Here is a 19,712-nt window from a genome sequence, read left to right as displayed (position 1 = left end):
GGGGAACGAAAGTGCCTTAATGAGAACGGAATTTTAGCACTAGGTTCCCAGGTTCCCTCTAAATTATACTCTAAAACTTTAAATCAGTAAATATTTTACTTCAGGACAATGACGATTTAGAAGTAATTTATCATTAAATTAAAATCTTAGAAAGTGGCGCGGCGCGGCGTTCCTTGTTCGCATTTATTTTGTGTCAAAGGTTAAAAGGTCACGTCGTTGGCGTTTTGCCATGGCTTAGATACTGTTAAGAGCATCGCAATGAGATGAATTAGTACGAAATAAAAATATATAAGAAGATATTTGGTAAAGTAAATCACAGTCGTAGGTAATAATAAGACACTACGTTACTCACTTTCCAACCAATGTTAGACCCATAATCTTACCGCGTTCGGTGGCGAACCTGATTGCCACGTTATACCTATAGGAGCGGAGAAACAAAAACCCCTAGGCGATAATCGAATCTAAAACCATCACGATCACAGACAATTTATCCTACTACGCCTACGACTGCCTTTAAATCATCTTGTAATTATAAATAATAAACCTTCATATAATATAAACTATTTCTTTTATAAAAATAGCAACAAACAAACAAATAAATCATTACAAATTTACATGTGTGCATCATTACTTCAATAAATGCCAACGTAGGTACGTAGTACGTGCGTAGCATTAAGCTACGAGTTACGAGCTACGAGATCTGTGTGTATTCGTAGCAATTGAATTGCATAGCTGTTCGTAGCGGCAATGGCTTTTAAAACATATGAAATTCATGATTTTGTTTGCATTTTATCGAATAATTTTGTTTTGAAGTATTTTAATTTTACAGTGTAAGGATGTTAAATTATAAATTAATATTTGATGAATAGTTTTCACGTGTTACGGAATATCGGAAATATATCTCAATTAAAAAAATCTTGTTAACGTTTTGTTAAGTGAGCCTTTAAAGTGCTATTTATATCAGCTTGGCCATAATATAACCCATCTCGGCGCAATTTTAGAGCAAGACTATGACTGATAACGCGATGGCTCTGGTTTCGACCGCCACTCGTGGTAAAGAATTATTAGCATTTCCTCGCTTTGGCAAGACAAAGCACGAGTTCAGTTCCAACATGCTCGAATCAGAATGCGGGGAACAGAGTAATTAGACACAAGGTTATCTCTGCTTATCTGGCTATATATAAGGTACACCGTGACGTTTCAAAAACGAAAAAACATACAGTTATATATTTTACATTGGACATTTCTTGAAAATTTTGAAATAAGGCAAAATTTATTTAAATTAATATTTCAGCTGTACTGAATATGGAAAATTGTAATGATTACACGATATTACCATAAAACAAAGAAACACCCGTGATGCAATTAATCGTATACAAAGTGTGCTGACGCCAACATGTCTGTCTCTGTCAATTCTGGGACAATGGTAACGCATCACTATTTCCACAAAAACATATATTAAAATGTAAACTTTATTTCTTAGAAATAAAGTCTAATTTAGATTGTGCTACGTTATAAAATATATTGAATTTTGCTGTAATAAAATTTCAATTTTATTTATATAAGAAAACCGTTCCTTTTCAAATGGCAACATTTTATTGTTTGAATGTGTGCTAGAAAAGACGCGCAGTCGTCAGTTTTCCACGGCCAGTCGGCTCGGTGGCGCCACTGAGCACGGACGTGTTTCGGGTACATCCGATTCCCAGTGATTCCCGTCAATTGTGTACAACAAATCCTCAGTCAATTTCTGCCTTCCATTTAAAATAGTAACCTTACCGGAGCACTCTTTTGTTTAAATAGAAAATTTTCATTTTATATAGATATAATAAATATTATAATCGAGATGTGCAAGGCTTTATGAAAGCCGGTAGCGTCAGAGGCGCCAAACTCTCGTGTCGTGTGTAAGTTACGTAACTGTTCCGGGCAAAATCGATACCGGGGCGTATAAATACCGACCTAAGGTTGAGAACAGCTGGCTGGCCGCCAGCATGCAGCCTTCGGTGAGTATCATAAAGAAACCTTTCTTCAATATTCGTTTAAATTAAAAATGCAGTCGGTACTTTTAATAGTTTTATTAATAAATATTTTATTTAATTATTTTTTTTTATTTATATGTTAATGTAGAGTTAAATATGTAAATATTTTATTAATTTTTAATCAACACTGCGGTAATATATAACAATACTTATTTTTCATAAATATAGCTTATAAAATACACAATCAGCGTAAAATGTTCCTATAAAATCCTCTTAAAGAAGATCCATTTAAGATTACGCAGAAGACAAACAATAAATGGATGTCGTCTCCATTGTGATAATTTGTTTTTCTTACGCCGCTCCTGAAAATAAATTGACAATTTTATTAAATTATGTACTAAATTTAGAAAGATGGTGAATTTTTTGTTATAAAATTATGAATATATTGTAGAAGGGTCATTTAAAAGTAATAATAATGATTATAAAACAACCTGTAAAAACTTTCAGGTTATTACACAATTAATTACAGTAATATAACTTTATAGTTCTGTACTTTTAATTTCATATATACTCGTAAATGATAATTAATTTGAAATACAATTGAATTTCTGTATTGAAATTAAATATTTAATATTTTTATTTTTTTGCTCTGGTGTCGAGGACTAGCGCGTGGTTGAGTTCGCCGATCAACTCACAATTCGTCCAGAATTCGGCGGAAAATGGAACGGAGAATAGTGGAGTGTCTTAACACTACATGCAGGATATGCGCGAATCTGAAAAAAAATCTCTATTATAGTTTATTTAATTTTTTCAGTTGATTATTATAATATGTGTAAAATATTTAAAAAATATATAAATCTGAAAGCCGAATGACTAATGATTACGTATTCTTTATTATTAATATAAAATGTTGTATATTCATTAAAATTAAAACCATGTGCAAGTAGCTTAAACAGTGAGCAGTATGAGCAGTTTTATTGATTCATATTACACCTACTAAAGATTTTTATGATTGAAAACCACACATTTATGCCCATACTAAGAACTTACGACAATTAAAACAAAACGTACAGCCAATATACTGCTATTTCTTTATTGTAACAACTACATTCCGAAAAATAGAAAACAGGAATATTTTTTCACTACACGCTGTATCCCATATGTATCAGAGGGAACCTTGTGGTATGACATATTGTTCCCCAGCCACTGTCCAATTTTTGAGACTAACGCCGAACTCAACGCCGCACTCTGTCTTGTTATTAAAGCGTATTCGCATTTCCTAAATGAAAATACCTCATTCACTCGAGTATGCAAACCCACACCAGTTTACAGTCAGTCACTACCACTGCGCTACAAGAGCCTCACATTAAATCATAAATATCATAACGAAAACTAATTCAAAAGTATATCCAAGTACAAAACCAGAAAAACGTAATTTCAAACATTTCATAGTATTGTAATATGTACTCGTTGTAGTAATGACGTCATAAGTCGATGACGTCATCAAGCTACCATTGATTTTTCAGAAACTCTACACTTTAAATTGTTATAATTCATTCAGTGATTCATTTTGATGCCATTTCCGTGACCTAGAAGTTAATAAAAAACATAATACGAGTATATCTTTTAAATTGCTATATTCGTAACTTAAAACTTACATGTTATGGTAGCGCAAGGGCAAAAGGGTGTTACTGTAGCGCAATGTTTGTGGGTTCGATCCCCACTCGAGAAAATGAAATTTATTAATGCACGCGGTGATGTGCTAGGTGTGCCGCGCCTTAACACTAGTTAAGGTTCTTACTCACTTAACCTCTGCCTACCCTGCTGTGTAGATAGAGGGACTTAATGTTAAGAAGTACTTTCCAATGTATATTAATATTTTTCTTCCTACATAATTTATTATATATTAATCTGCTTATCGAATATGAAGATGAACCTGTGGTTTACGGTTATACAGGCTAACAGAAATGACACCCCATTGAGTAAGTAAACCTCCATCTTTGGTCATTACCAGATTCATCACCAACTTTAGAGCTTTCGCTGTTATCAGATAATTTCCCGTTAATTTACTCGGCAGATATCCGTAGGGCAATCTCTTTGATTCCATTTACGAATAAAGTCAGTGTTAGGTAAGGAAATGACTAAGTAGTAATTAAATGTATATTTTAAAAATATAATTATTAGTTTTAATTAAAAAAAATATTGTTTTATGTCATGTAACTACCTACTAGGTATAGTAACTTATTATTAATAACACACTTTAAACTTACATTTCATCTATAAATAATCATGTTCATATAAATATTCTAAGATATACGAGAAGAGACCATATTTTAAGAAAATGTACAATAATATTTTCTTGAAATACTTTATAAATAAAGGCATTTTCACAGACAAAAAAATAATTCCGTAAAAAACCAAGCCATCAAATCCAATATTCTAAAGCGTTGACACCTTATTGAGAATTCAAAAGAGCATAAAAGGGTTCTCGAATAAATCTCATTTACAGCTGCACTCGAACTCCTATTATCCTGCCGGAGCGACAGCTATTGCTGGAGATATAAGGAAAAAATGGTAGAAATTTATAATTTTAAATGGTAGAATTTTACAATTTCTACTACTGCGTTCATTTATGAATTATGTAACGTTTTTGTGTCTCTCTGTGGTGAAGATGACAGATATCTTTATTACAGTTAACAAAACCGTTACATGGGTTAGTGAATTAAGGATTTTTTTATTTTAGTTTTCAATACTAATTAAGCAATAATTAATGCATTACATATGAAATGAAAGCCTGAAATCATATCATATATATATATACTTTTAAAAAAATCCGTTAAATATGCGTGTATAAAATGTAAAAATAAAAAATAAAAAAAATTGCCGTTTTTTTTAAACTGAAATTGAGAGTGAGTCGAGTCGGTATTTTCTTTACTAGTATAATAATCAAAAAGTAATGTAATATCTATATCTTTGAGTCTCTCGCATGTAGCAGGGTAGTCATAGGGAACCTAGTATTAAAACCAATCCGTTTCCCACGTTCCGTCCTATTTTCGAGACGTTACGTGTTTATTGGCAGGAATCACTCACGCGCTTGTTTCCTTACCAGAGCGAGAAAATAAAAAACAGGAGTTGAACCTACAATAGTTTACAGTCAGACGATATGCCGCTACGGTACCATGACGGCTTCAATTTGGTCCTTAAAAGTTTTTCAAAATATTTCAAATACTATGTAAATAATCTATTTAACTTAAAGTAATAATATAGACCAGGTAAGGTTTATTTGAGTTTTGAATCCTACAACCCTTAATAATATTAGCAGAGTAAACACCTCGGGAGAACTATTCTAAAGCTAACGTAAGTAAGCTCTCAGTGGAATTTGCTGCTACGCTGGGCTTTTCAATTATAACAATTAAGTATAAACTAGTTTATAGTTAGTAGAGGTACTAGGGTGTGAATGTAATGCGACGGTTGTGGGTTCGATCCCCACTCGAGGAAACGAAATATTTACTTAAGCTTATATTTCCGTTTCTTCGCTCTGGTATCGAGGCATAAGAGCGGTGTTGTGTTCCGCCACTCAACACGCAATGCCTCCAGAATTCGGCGAAAAGTGGGGAAAGAAGTGTATTAACACTTTCCCTCTCCCTATCCTGGTGCGTGCGGGATTCAACGTGAAGCTTATTTATAATTTAAACTAATTAAATTTGTTTATAAAATGGTTGTTACAATATACAAAAATATTGTAACTACCATTTTCTACTACGAGTTGTTATTGTGTTTCTTAGTTGGTAAATCGATTTTGGGAATTCGATGAACATAACGACAGCGAACTTTTCCTATTTTAGTTTGCGCTTTGTTTACGCTGTTTCATTATCGAAAGTTTCTATTTTATAATAATGTTGGAACTATAACTTTTATAATACATGAGTCATCCGCAAATTTATTTAAGTGGACTTTAAGACGTAAAATGGACTATCCTTTTTTTTCTGTTAACGCACGAATTTCGAGGAATCCTGTTTTAGGTCATCCCCTAGACCACTATTTTCTAAGTCCAGAAGTTTCATTTGTGCGTCGTGTTTGTGTAATAAGTCAGTCACTCAGTAATGGAAAAATTTAATAATATGTTTACAGATAACATCTATGAAATTTTGATATATAATTTTCTGTTAATCACAACGTCCATTTTAAAATGAATTTTTGTTATTAATCGATCAAAGTTTATAAATTTTATTGTTTAGTTTACGATTTCGTCGGTCGGTCTCCCTCGGTCTCGAAAATTGAGCGGAATGAGAGAACGGAGTCACTTAACACTACCCTCTGGTTACCTTATTTTTAAAGGAAAATGCATGCAGTCGTAATCTCATTTCACTCAATATTTTCTACTTATTACGTACGATGTGGGAAAAAAAAATATAATAGTTCGCAATCGTTCACCAAGGCATTCTATGAACGTGAATTATCATGAAGAATGTATTACCCGTCTTCAATAGCTTTTCTGGCGAGAATTAATAATGCTTAGTTCCTAATGAAATTCTAGAAGACCTATTAGAGAATAGCTTAGGCTGTAGAAATGCTTGTCATTTTTATTCTATAGAAGAATAACGATGAAATAAATATCGATTCCCCTAAGCATATTTTTCATTTAGTAATTTTTTTTTTCATATAAAGCCTCCATCTTGCAATTTTATTTCCTTTTTAATGGACATGTTATTAATGTTGATAAATAAGAATGAAGTCCTAGCTCTAGCAAAACAAAGCGTGGCATTTAGTTCCGAAACTCAACACCCAATGTCTGGAGGCATTGAGGCGGAATCGTCTCTCTCTCTCTCTCTCTGGCTATCTTGGCAAACGAGAAATATCCTACACATAAAGAGCTTATATCCAAAAAGACAAGAAAGCTTGCATTAATTATACAATTTTCTAAGTTTGTAATTCGACAACATACCTACTACGTATGGTTATAATTGAAACAGGTATATTCACTTCACGCTTTTTCCCACATATGGTAAGCAGAGGGAACCTAGCATTGAGAAACTCCCCTGCCGACTTTCCGCCAAATTTTCTTATTGAGTGGCGGGACTAAACGCCGTTATTTATCTTGTTATCAGAACGAGGTTATTTCCTCGTTCTGTTTATTTACATAAAAATGAAAATTAACTTCCACGGGTGATGATTGCGCCGCTAGACCACGATGGTCTCCAAAATAAAATAAGAAATGTCTTAACAAAAATGTATTTATATAGCGACAGTTTATCATAATGTTTGTATAGAAAACCGATATTCCACTATCTTAGCTTTAAATAGAAACAACGCTATCGCATTACACGTACAAAGTTTACTTATCAATAAAGTCTTATGACATTCTCTTCTCTTCTCTTCATGTTATTTTGTTTCTGTAGCTTTTGTGAAAAAAATATAGGGCGATTTTTTAAAATTCGCAACGAAATAAATTGGTAAATTCTAAAGGTCAAGTGGACTCACCTGGTTTTCTACACAAAATGTCACTGCCATAGAATATATTTATAATTTCTCTTGCATCTTTTTAGTTCTGTAAAAAATATTTCGTGACAGTTCAAAAATCTACTAGTGCAAAAGTGGATTCAACGATTTAAAAAGTTTCTTAAATTTTTTACGCAGAATTCATAGATTCTTATGTCATTTATTTTTATTATTTACATCAGAACGTTAAAGATTATAAAAGATGGTAAAAGAATATGCAAGAACATAATATTTATTTTTTAAGGCAGTCATGGGCGCAAGAGTGTGTTATTGGTTCAATCCACACTCGGGGGAATTAATTATTTATTAAAATTTTCTTGCGGGATATAGCGTGAACTAATTTTTTGAATGATCCCAATCTTAGTTCCACTTAAATGTTCTATATTAATTATTCTTGAATTCTACATATTTTTGTTTTTATTGTAAAGCAAGTGTTATGTAAAATATTATTTGGTTTAATGAATGTCGTTAGCGGAATAAAATCAGGTTTAGTAAAGTACCATCTGAATTTTTCTGAAGTGGTATTACGTTTGTTTAACTCGTGTATCTCGGCGCTACTGCGTTGCTTTATTAAGGTGGGGTGCCTTAAGTGTGCTCGATTTAAAAATAATACGATACAAATCAAATAATAACGCTTTTATTGCAAAGCTAGAGATTTTTTTAAATTCTTGGACAGAGTCAGTCAGACAGACAGGTAAAAGTTAGTTGTTGAAGTAACTTGAAAATATTTCTGCCATGTAAAAGCCATCAAATAATATCATATAACATCAATTCTAATGTCGATGTCGATAGCTCGCAACGTTAGGTCAAGCGTTCTTGTCAGTTGTGAGGCTTCAAAGGCAAAGATCAATTTCTATAATTTTTTTCATAGTTTGTGCTATATTTTTAGTACTATAAAATAAAATTAAATCTCTAAGCAATGTCTTTTTTATTTTTTAAAATTAAATGAATGAAAATCCTTCTATTTTATAATCGTCGTTATAGTAAAGTTAATCATCGTGCATATACTATTATTTACTTATTAAGTTATAACAGGAAACAGAGAGAAATTAGACTTTTTAAATTTATAATTTATACTACTGATATAGAATATTAAAGAGAAAAATAAAATAAATATTTCTTAGTGCGTCCTATAAATTACCAATATAGGAAACAAATACCTATGTATTAAACGAGACAAATTCAACACATTCTCCAAGAAACATTAAATATTTTATTAACCTATAAACGTGATAAAATGAGAGCAAAATCGCGCCACCGAGTCGCCACGTATTGACACACTTCCCACGCCCTCGTTTCTTCTGAAACATAATATATACGACGTACAAGTACGTATGTTATCCTAAACGTATTTGGGGTAAGAGATTTAGCAAACCGATATTTCCATCCCTTATAATAATGCCCTCTAAGACTGTTTCGAAGTTAAAGGTTTATATTTTAGATCGGTTTAAAATTCTGTAGATCAAAGGAATTGAATTTCTGTTCTGTTTGTGCGTTAATACTACATTTTTATACACTTTTCTCATCTTCATATTTTTTCCTGTGTACGTAGATGGAGGCTAAATATAATTAATTCTTTTCCCAATTTTCCGTCCAATATTTGAGATACTGCGTGTTGAATAGTGGAAATCAACACAGTGTTTTTTCAGATCAGTGGAGTTATCGAAACAATTTAAACCCTAAAATGCAGTGATCAAATTAAAAATCTAAAGTTTGCAAAGCTTAATTATTGTACTTGTGTTGCATAATTAAGAAATTGGTCCAAAATTTTGAAATATAACGATAAATAGGTCAATCAATTATATTTTACTTCCTCACTTTCACTCAGCCCGTTTACGTGAGATGACTTTGATCTATTTGACTTCATCAACTATAATTAACCTCTACATTTTCATCGAACACTTTCTTCGAAGGGCCTCCAATATTCTTTTGATTTTCGTTCCTTAATCTTCTACTATATATTTTTTGTAACATTTATATCATTTATTTCTAAGAACATTCTTCTTCATTAGTACTTTCCCAGTTTTATTCAGTCCTGCTTTACTATACACAAATGCTTTTGAGACTTCATTGTATCGGAACTCGAACCTGCTTCTCTTAGAAATCGTGCAAGTGTCCATCGGATGGGCTTCCACCAGTCTTTTGGTATCATAGGTTTGATTCCTGCTGCGTTGAAACTTTATACATTCCTAGATAATGTATAACGGAATTTCTGAGAATATCACTTTAAAAAAGTTTAAATGTTAGTACACAAACGTCCGTTAATGTGTTCTACAAATTCTTTCAGAAGTTAAAGTACTTTATTTGTACCAATTCTTACAACAACAAAGAAAATTGTTCCACCATCTCCTTAGTATTCTGCACGCATTTTACTTAACAAATTTGAATCATTCAATCTATGGAATTTTATTTTCCTTTGCCGTCTTTTCTGTGTTACTCTAAGAATTAATCATAAGTTAATCTTAATTTATGTAAAATTTATCATTTTAGTTTATCTCCATATACCAGTATTATTGAATTTTAAGAAAAAGGCAACATAATGATTAGTCAATTTCTGTCCATGTAGGTACAGACATTGGATGTTGGGGGGTGAAACTCAACGCCGGGATTTGTCGATTCAAAATCAATTTAAAATTTGCGAAATAAAATTAAATAAAAAATCATCTTCAAATTTATTCCCCCTTAGTAGGGTAAGCATAGAGAACTAACCGTTGAGTTAGTTCATAATAATTCATTCGCCTGGGTGGGATTGAGTTATACGAAATGAGAAATGATAACCACGACCGTCGGGTTAATAGTTAGCTGCGCCAAGACAACCTCGTTTACATAATTTTAGGTAATAAAGTAAGATTTTTTTTAGCTTCACATTTTAATACAGACGTAGCAAAGTAGGCAGATGGAACCTTGTTCCAGCGTTGCAGTGCAGCAGTGTTACGACAGTCCATTCTCATTAAAACACTTCCGTTATCCACTATAAGCCGAGTTCTATTGGCATTGTGTGTTGAGTGATGCCCAGAGCGAAGAAATAAAAATATTGAATTGCCATGACTAGCTTCAATATGTAATTATTTTCCATATATTTTCTATTCAATGGTTTAATTTAATAGATATTTTTGATGTTTAATAGAATAAGAGGCTTTGAGTATTGTCTAAAGCGTCATGCCATTTTTACCGTGTCGCTTATTATTCACATCGCGTGTTGGGGGTGAGAAATAATTGAGCAATTTGTCTAACAAATCCACGAAAATATCTATATTTTAAATATAAATTAGAAGCTATTAGATATGACAAATCAATTCAGTTTCACTTCAAGTTTAACATTTAACTAGTATCGCGACGATTGTGGATTCATTTCCCACACGGGGAAATTAAATATTTAATATTTTCATTTCCTTGTTCCGGTAACAAGGGAGAGCGTGGCGTTGAGTCTCACCTCTCAACACCCGATACCTCGAGAATTAGGCGGAGAATGGGGAACGGAAGCGTCTTAATAAGAAAGAAGTATCATAGGTTTCCTTATTCCCTTTGTCTGAAAAAAAATTAAAACGTTATACTACCGCTTAAACCAAATGAGAATGACCGTCCCATATATTTGTTAGATTACATTCTCTGACATGAATATATTTCATGTATGTATTTAATGAGTTGAATGAATAACGTAGAGTTCACACTCGACCTGTATAAATAGTGTAAGTACGAACTGACGCGAACTGACGCGAGTGTTACTAGTTAGTATGACCTCGTTATAGATTTTGCGCTTTGAAATTAACTTAACTATTCTAAATATACCTTTATGGATTACTGGAGGGCCCTGCAGACGTTACCCTGTCTGGAAAACGAAAAAAGCGAGCTTTTTCCATAACTAACTCCCTAACCTGATATTAAGACACTCCATTCCCCATTTTGCATGTTCCGTATCAGAACCGAAAAATATGATGATTTCTTATATTTAGCTGATCTATTACACATCGATTGCAGTTCTACCTAGAATCTCTAATGGCATATTCAAACAGTCTTGGAATTAATAATCTAAAATTATATTTAAATCGATCGTGCCGGTTAGGAGATGTAGGATAACAAACGTATGATTATACACGTACATATTGAAGGTAACCAACTGACCAATTGTCTCTTGCTTAGATCAAATCAATATTATTGTTTTCCTCTACGATGAACTATACAATAGAATAGATGATCGAAGGTTTTCCTTGTTTCTGTTTATCTTATATTAACATTCATATATATTTCACATTTAAAGCGAAATATATTACCGTGAAAATATTTTCATAAAATGTCAGTAAAATAAATTGAACATTATACATTTCTCCTTCAACTAAGGCCGAAATATCAAATAAACAAATATCATAGTTGATGTTAAACTCACAGCCATTACATGGATGCAAATAAGTCCCAAATGCTTTAATTATTTTTTTTTAGCATCACGCTGTATCCCGCTCACAGCATTGTAAGCAGAGGGAGCCTACTGCTAAGACACTCCGTTCCCTGTAATCCACCGAATTCTGGAGGCACTGCGTTTTGAGTGGAGGATATTAACACCAGACCTGGACACCAGAGCGAAGAAATGATAATATGAAATATTTCATTTTCTCTAGTGGGAACCGAACCCACAATGTGTCACGTGTAGAGTCACACTTTGTGTCCCTACGCCACGACTGTCCTCAATTATTATAAACTTGAATTTCTATAATTTACTATCAAAATTTCCTAAATAAAATAGTGTTATCGCGAACGACCTTCCCCTAAATAAATGATAGGCCTTCTGATAAGTAGTAGTAGTACAACTTTATAATTAATCTAATACGTTTTATTGCTTTAGGGCTTCTCGTTGGATAGTGTTACATTTTATGTTTCGCTTTCACATTGCAAATTTTAGAAGTACCATCAATTATAAAGCGTAATCAGGATATATATTAAAGGTACTGAATAAATATTTATACTATATTTTTTCAGCATCACGCTGGCATCAGTAGATGAGGCAGACTGAGTCTAGTGCTTAGGCTCTCCGTTTTCCACACACTGCACAATTAAATATAAATACTCGCTAATCCTGTTGCATTTGTAGCCAGAGGTTGTTCCATTAGATTTCCTCAAGAAAAATACATGAAAATATTTGAACTTTTTCTCTACAAAAAATATTATCTAATTTTACTAAGTTGACTAAAGTATATTATTCATATACTTATATACATATGTTTCTATTCGCGGTTGCCATGGAAACGGCCGTATGAATAACCATTACTCGTATAATGATATTATATTGATTGATTCGGCTTACATATACCAACGAGTAACTTCTAACAATAGAAGCTGGAGTCATTTGATTAACGTATGATGAAAAAGTAATTGATATTTTACTGTAATAGGTGGACAAAAAATGGTTTTGTCAAAATTTATATATTTAATTGAAACGTGTCTGATGAATAAATCTAATCTAAAGTCGTGTAATATTTTTTACTAATATGTAGGTACCACCGGAGCCTGATCGTGGCGCAGAGGCACAAGCGACTGACTGTAGACTCGACCGGTTGTGGATTTGATTCCCTCTGGCAATTCCGCCAAATCTAGAATTTGTCGGAAAATAGAGAAGCGAAGTGTCTTATCGGGAACGGAGTGTTTTACACTAGGTTATCTAGTTCCCTTTGCATACTCTGCAATGTGTGACCTATATATACTAATTACGTAAAAAAAGTGGATTTTTTTGGTGTTAGTATTCTACATTCTCTACTTATTTTATCTTATAAATAGCAAAGATTAGAAAAAAAATTACTTTCTACAAAGATATTAATGTCACCACTGTGAAATTATAAAAAAGCTATATCTGGCTAAAAAATTATAATGTAAATTCCCCTCCAGCGATTGAATGTAACAATTTATAAAATAACAGTCAATTTTGAACTTTATTACAAAAGTGTGAAGGCGTGTTTTGACATAATATTATCCATCAACAGAACTTCGATCAATACCAGGAAGGTATTTCGTTCCCCTTTATGCACTCGTTTGATAAAATATCGGATCTTTGATCGCGTTACCATACATATTCTTTGAGTAATTTGATTTGTTGATGAGGAAATCTTTGATTTATCATTTTATACCTTAAATATTTCAATATTACCTACTCGGTTTTACCTGTGATTTTGCTCCTGTAGTTAAATGGAAATAATTAATAACAAGGCACCAGCGTGTAGCTGTAACTGCAGCAGGTTGTAGATTCGATACCCACTCGTGGAAATGAAATATCTCATATTTTCATATAATAACTCTGATAGCGAGGCAAAATGCGGCGTTGAGATCCACTACTCGACACGCAATGCCTCAATAATTCGGCGGAAAGCAGAGTGTCTTAACACTAGGCTCCCTCTGCCTATCCTGCTACATGAAGAATACAGCGTAAAGCTGAAAAAAATATATACTAGTTATAGTTAATTCTAAAGAAAATATTCATTTCTCAGTTATGACAGTTTACCTCGAGCGCGGAGTTATTTAACGATATTGATATTTGCTATATTAATATGTCTCCATATGGGTAATTCGACCACATACTATTAGCTATTTCCGATAAGCCGGTCCTCGCCAACACTAAACGATAAGGTATCATCATTACATTTACTAGCTAATAAAATCATTTTACGAATACTTAAAGGATTATTGATTTATCATTAACATTAATTTTGTTCATATCTTATGTAAATTAGAGGGTTAAAAGGTATCTACAATCTAAAGCTTAATATACTGTTTTTATTTTAACATTTTTCAAAGTTACACACTAGGAAAGAAAGTATACTAAGAAAAGGAAAATATTTTTTAGAAACGTTAAGAATTTTAATATAGTGGGACTCGAATCTGCGCCTCTTGGAAACCGTCCAAGCCAACAAAGTAAGCCATAGGTTCTCATTGATGGTCTACGTCAAAATTCTACTTCGCATTCTTACACCTTATTAGTGTTGTTAACATCTCTCCGCCACTCAATACGCAATGTTTCAAATTCGAGCGGAAAGTAGAGAACGGAGTGTCCTGTCAATAGGTGACCTCCGCTACGCAGGAAAAGGTGTGCATCTGTATATATGTAAAAAATAATCATAAACTAAAAGCGTTTTACTTATTTATAGTTGTAATATCAAGTACATTTAAATGTATTAAATAATCTAATATAGAGCGGAAATCTCATTTGCAAAAACGGGAAAGACCTTTCGCGAAGCCTGGCAAATGCCCCGTTTGACTGAAAACTTGATCCCGCGACAATGGCCAGCCTTAGATTATTCATGGCTGTCGCCTTTGTCAGCTCACTCTCCAACATTCACTATTTTTATTTATATTTTCATTTTCTTAAGCATGAAGCCGTCATGGCGCAGTGTAATAAGGTGTCACTAAATGCAACTGTTGTGGATTCGATGCCCACTCGGAGGAAAAATATTTTGTTTTTACCTGTTCTGGTTGAGGGCGCAGCGCTGAGTTGGGCCATTCTAACTTGTATATATTGTAAAATATATAAATTGTAATAATTATATAAATTGTAAAAGTTATAATAAACACTATAGCGGATTTAATAATTCGTTTATGCCTTTGCTTATCCCGCTAATAGCAGGATAGGCAAAGGGAACGAATTTGTCTTTTCACTACAGCAGAGAAGTGAAAATAATTCGTACTCGTAATGGGCATCGTACCCACAACCTGCACGTTTTTAAAAATATATAAGATTCTTTATTGCACTAAATTAACACAGAATAAAACACACATTAAGAAAAGACATACACAACGGTGGACTTATCTCTAGAAGAGATCTCTTCCAGTCAACCCGTGGAAGTGGATAAGTGCAAAGTAGCGGGAAAGACAAGATAGTGCATGGAAATTGAGAAAGACAAAAACAAGATAAACAATAAAATAAAACTAATAGTAATAATAAATACAAAAAAATAATAATAATAATTAGGCATGACATACACATAAATAAACATAAATATAGTTATACAAAATAAATAATATATTATAACATCTAAATATAAATACATATATACTATATAATAAATACATAAAGTATATATACCTATATAAAAAGGAACAAAAAGAAAATTAAGCTTCACTATATAAGATGAGGAGAGATAATATAAGTAACCACTATAATAAAAAAAAAAGAAAAGATTAATTGTCTAACGATGCAAGGAGATGTAGTTTTAATTGGGATTTGAAGGACTTTATGGAAGGGCTTTTCTGGATAGTTTTAGGGAGTTGGTTCCAAAGGGATGCGGCGTATACAGAGAAGGATTTCTGAAGGAATTTGGTGTTGCTCTTAGGTACGTTAAGTGTCGGTATGACACCAGACCTCCTTGAGCGTGTAGGGATAGGGAGAACGTCAAAGCGGGATCGAAGATAACAAGGAAAATTCTGGTAGTTAAGGATCTTAAAAAGGAGTGACAGGACGTGCATATCTCGGCGAAGTCGAATTGGGAGCCATTTGAGCTGAGTTCGAAATTCGGAGACGTGGTCATACTTACGCAAACCGTAAACAAAGCGTATGGCAAGATTTTGGAGTCGCTCTAATTTGTTAAGCAGCTCCTCGGTCACATCCAAATAACATACATCAGCGTAGTCGAGGATAGGTAAGAGAAGAGATTGTGCAAGCATAATTTTGGTTTTATGAGGTAGGTAGTATTGGAGACGCTTAAGAGAACGAAAGGAGAAATGCATGCGCTTGCTGACATCATTAATGTGCGGTACCCAGGACATGTTACTGTCAAAAATTAGGCCCAGATTTTTTACTCTGTTACAATATTCGATTACTACTCCTGAATACAGGATCTTCGGCATTGAGTTCCAATTTATTTTTTGTCTAAGTTTGCTGCTTCCAATGATAATTGCTTGTGACTTACTTGGATTTACTAACAGTCCGACAGATTCGGCCCAAGTAAAAATAGCAGCGAGATCATTATTTAAAGCTGCAATAGTCCCAGGCAAATCGCTAACATAGCAATGCCGGTATAATTGCAAGTCATCCGCATACAGATGGTAGGGAGAAGAAATGACTCTAGATATATTGTTTATAAAAACAGAAAATAGAAGTGGAGAAAGAACACCGCCTTGAGGAACGCCACAAGTGATATCTAACCACGTCGATGTGACATCATTAGATTTTACACATTGCTGACGACCTAAGAGATAGGAGCGAAACCAGCTTAAGGCTTCAAAAGAGATGTTAACTGCACGAAGAGAGCCCAGAAGTATATCAAAATCAGCACGTTTTCACTGTTATAGGCTAGTTAAAAACCTTATAAAGAATCTATCTTCCAATATTTTATTTTCCCTAGTTTTATGTGTTTTATGTAGGTTCAAATACCACCACCACTACCACCACCACCAGCCGTCACCAGTTACAACCTACATTGCACTAAGCATATCATTAATGGAACAATTATGTTCTGATAACTTTGTAATCGCTGCATAAAAAAATATAAATTGTCAACAAAAATGCTAATCGTGTAATTTAATCGATGTCTGTATGTTATGGTGTTGAGTTTTTATAAATATTATATTTTATATAACTAAATATTTGTAACAGTTATTTAGTTTTATTATAGTTTTCCACGTAGCGGATAGAGAACGAAGTTGAAAGGTCCAGGGCGAGAAAATGGTAATTCCCTCGAGAGAGGATCCAACCCAGTGTTAAGACACTCAGTTCCCCAGTTTCCACCAAATTTTTCAAGGTATTGCGTGTTGAGTAGCGGAACGCAACGGCGTCCATTTTTCCTCGAAAGCGAAGAAATCAATAAATAATATTAATAAATAATACTTAATTCCATCTAGTGAGGAATCGAACACACAACCGTCGCGCTACAGTCACACGTTTGTGCCCCTACACCACGACGGACTCTTTGTAATTAATGATCTTAACATATTTACATTTAACATTAATAACTAAACTTTGAATATAATATATTTGCTGTACTAATATTAGGCAGTATCTCCATAGTTTTGAATAGTTAAATCGTAGAATATGTTAACTTAGACCCCACAAATCAGGGGTGTACTTTACATCTAATATTGAGGCGAGGGGTCGACCTCGGAACTAACAAATAATTGGTGGCTTAATAACAACTAACTACAATGATGATCTCATTTCGACCTATTTGTTCATAACTATATATTTCCTGCCGTGGTATCGTAATGCGAAGGGTATGAGTTCGATTATACTCGAGGGAATGTTTTCATTTTCCTTGCACTGGTTTCCTATTAAAACACAGCGTTTAGTTCTGCGGCGGAAAGTGGGAACGGAACTTAATATTAGGTTCCCTCTGCCCAACCAACAATGTACTATATAAAAATGTACAACCATGGTTTTAAGTCAGGCATACCACCACTACGCCAAGATGAGATTTTTTATACATACTTAAAAGCTAAATTTAGCATGTTTATATGAAAGTATTTCCAGTTTCAATCCACCCAAGTATAAGGCAAGCCTGAACCGTCCCCCGAGGTCAATAAAGGGCCCGTTCAAACGAAATATATTGAAAGGAAATCTGTAGAAGTTTAGCATTCAATATTTATTTTACAAGGTTTACTTTATGTGATTAATTTAGATATAAAGAATTATTAGACTTATTTACTTTTTCAGACAAACGCGGCGTTGAGCTTCGCCACTCAATTTATAATGTTTCTAAAATAGGGCGAAAAGAGGGTGGTAGTGTCTCAAAGAACTCATAAGTAAAATTTTTAAAGTGCAAGTATTTCAATTTAATGAAAAACAAAAGAATATCATTTTGAAGTTTAAAATATATTGAACCGTAAAAACCGCAATTTCTCATCCAATATACGAGTATTGGTACTTATGAGGATAATTTTATGGATATCGTAAAACAAAGTTACTACTCGCATATCCATAGAGGTTTTACTGCCAATAAAAATGTTGGATACTTCAATCTTCCCTCATCGGTTGACATTTGTGACATCAGACACCTTTCTTTGATAATATGAAATTGTTACTTAGTGTTAATTCTCATATCGTTATTACATATATTTAAGCTTGTAAAATAATTTTATTATTAAAAAGTTTAATTAATTAATTGTGTATCAAAAAGCAATGTATAAGTCTTTTCACCTTTAATTGATATTTTCAATTAAAGGTAGTAAAAATTACAAGTAAAAATGTTACAAGTGAGTAAAATTTTGTTTGTTAGTTTATTTTTAACTCATTGTTTTAAGCTTGGAGCAAGTTAATACTTTAAATACAAATAACTGGAAGTAATTTTACGTGGACAATTTAATTTTGAAATTATCTTCAAGTCATTTTCATGTTCTGCCACTCAACTCGCAATGCCTCATGAATTCGGCAGAAAGTAGGGAACGGAGTATCTAAACACTAGGTTCCCTCTGCCTGCTGTGAGCGGGATACAGCGTAAAACTGATTTAGTTATTTAAAAATAAAAACAAAAAAAAACATTTAAATTTTAATAAATTTAATAAGTGTTCACTTTAACAAGTGTTCATTCAGTGACATGCTTATTTTAGGAATAAATGTCTAATGAACCAAACACACATTTGGCCATTAGCCTCGTTAATTATACTGTTTCAGCTGATTTAATGTATTAATTAACCGCTTGTACGGAGCGCTGCGTTGTATTCGTAATTGATTTAGCTCTACGTTGGTATTGTTTCGGGAATTGTTAATTTATTTCATTTATTGCATGGGATATTAAATTATTAATAAATAATATGAGCTTTTTTATTATTAATGATCAGATTTTGAGTCAGTAATTATCACCTACGTGTGGGAATTGAACCCATGACCGTCGCGTTTACAAACCGATGCTATTTAAATAAATGCTGAAATTTTCCGCTCTTAAAGATTCCGAAGCTAAAAAAAAAATATTTATAAAAAATTAAAACTTAATACTCACCTACAACATTTAATCATGAAAGGCCATGTCAGGTCGCTTGTACTTTATAAAATCCTGTTACAAGCTTTTAGGACAAAGAGTACATGCACTTAAAGGAGAGCGAGCGAACTCCAGACGGTAATTTTACTATCTAAATATTTAAATTCCTCCTCCTCCATATATGATGGCTCTCAAAGTCCGCCAAACAAATTAAATTCTATAAGTAGTTATACTGACATTTTTAGTTTATATTTGCGCTAATTGTATACCTATTTATATCTTGCGGGACAATTATGAATAAATTGTTATTTGCGGAATGTTTATAAGAACGCTACATCTTAATACTATCTTA

The 19,712-nt window shown here is 33.0% G+C and overlaps 1 protein-coding gene across 1 annotated transcript in view; it reads left to right on the top strand.

Annotated features, from left to right (window-relative positions):
* Positions 1 to 1,847: 1,847 nt before the first annotated feature.
* Positions 1,848 to 19,712, top strand: part of LOC146528244 (putative sodium/potassium/calcium exchanger CG1090) — a 30,521-nt gene continuing 12,656 nt past the window's right edge. Inside the window, exon 1 of the mRNA XM_085202585.1 lies at positions 1,848 to 2,000. Within this exon, the coding sequence (XP_085058711.1) occupies positions 1,989 to 2,000 (12 nt within the window). The 5' untranslated portion in view covers positions 1,848 to 1,988. The remainder of the gene's footprint in view (positions 2,001 to 19,712) is intronic.

The sequence above is a fragment of the Heliconius melpomene genome, chromosome 19 (assembly GCF_056956725.1).
Source record: "Heliconius melpomene rosina isolate 202511_hmr_F chromosome 19, ASM5695672v1, whole genome shotgun sequence".
Taxonomy (NCBI): Eukaryota; Metazoa; Arthropoda; class Insecta; order Lepidoptera; family Nymphalidae; genus Heliconius; species Heliconius melpomene.
Note: the sequence above shows the minus strand (reverse complement) of the source record. Positions and strands in the feature narration are given on the sequence as shown.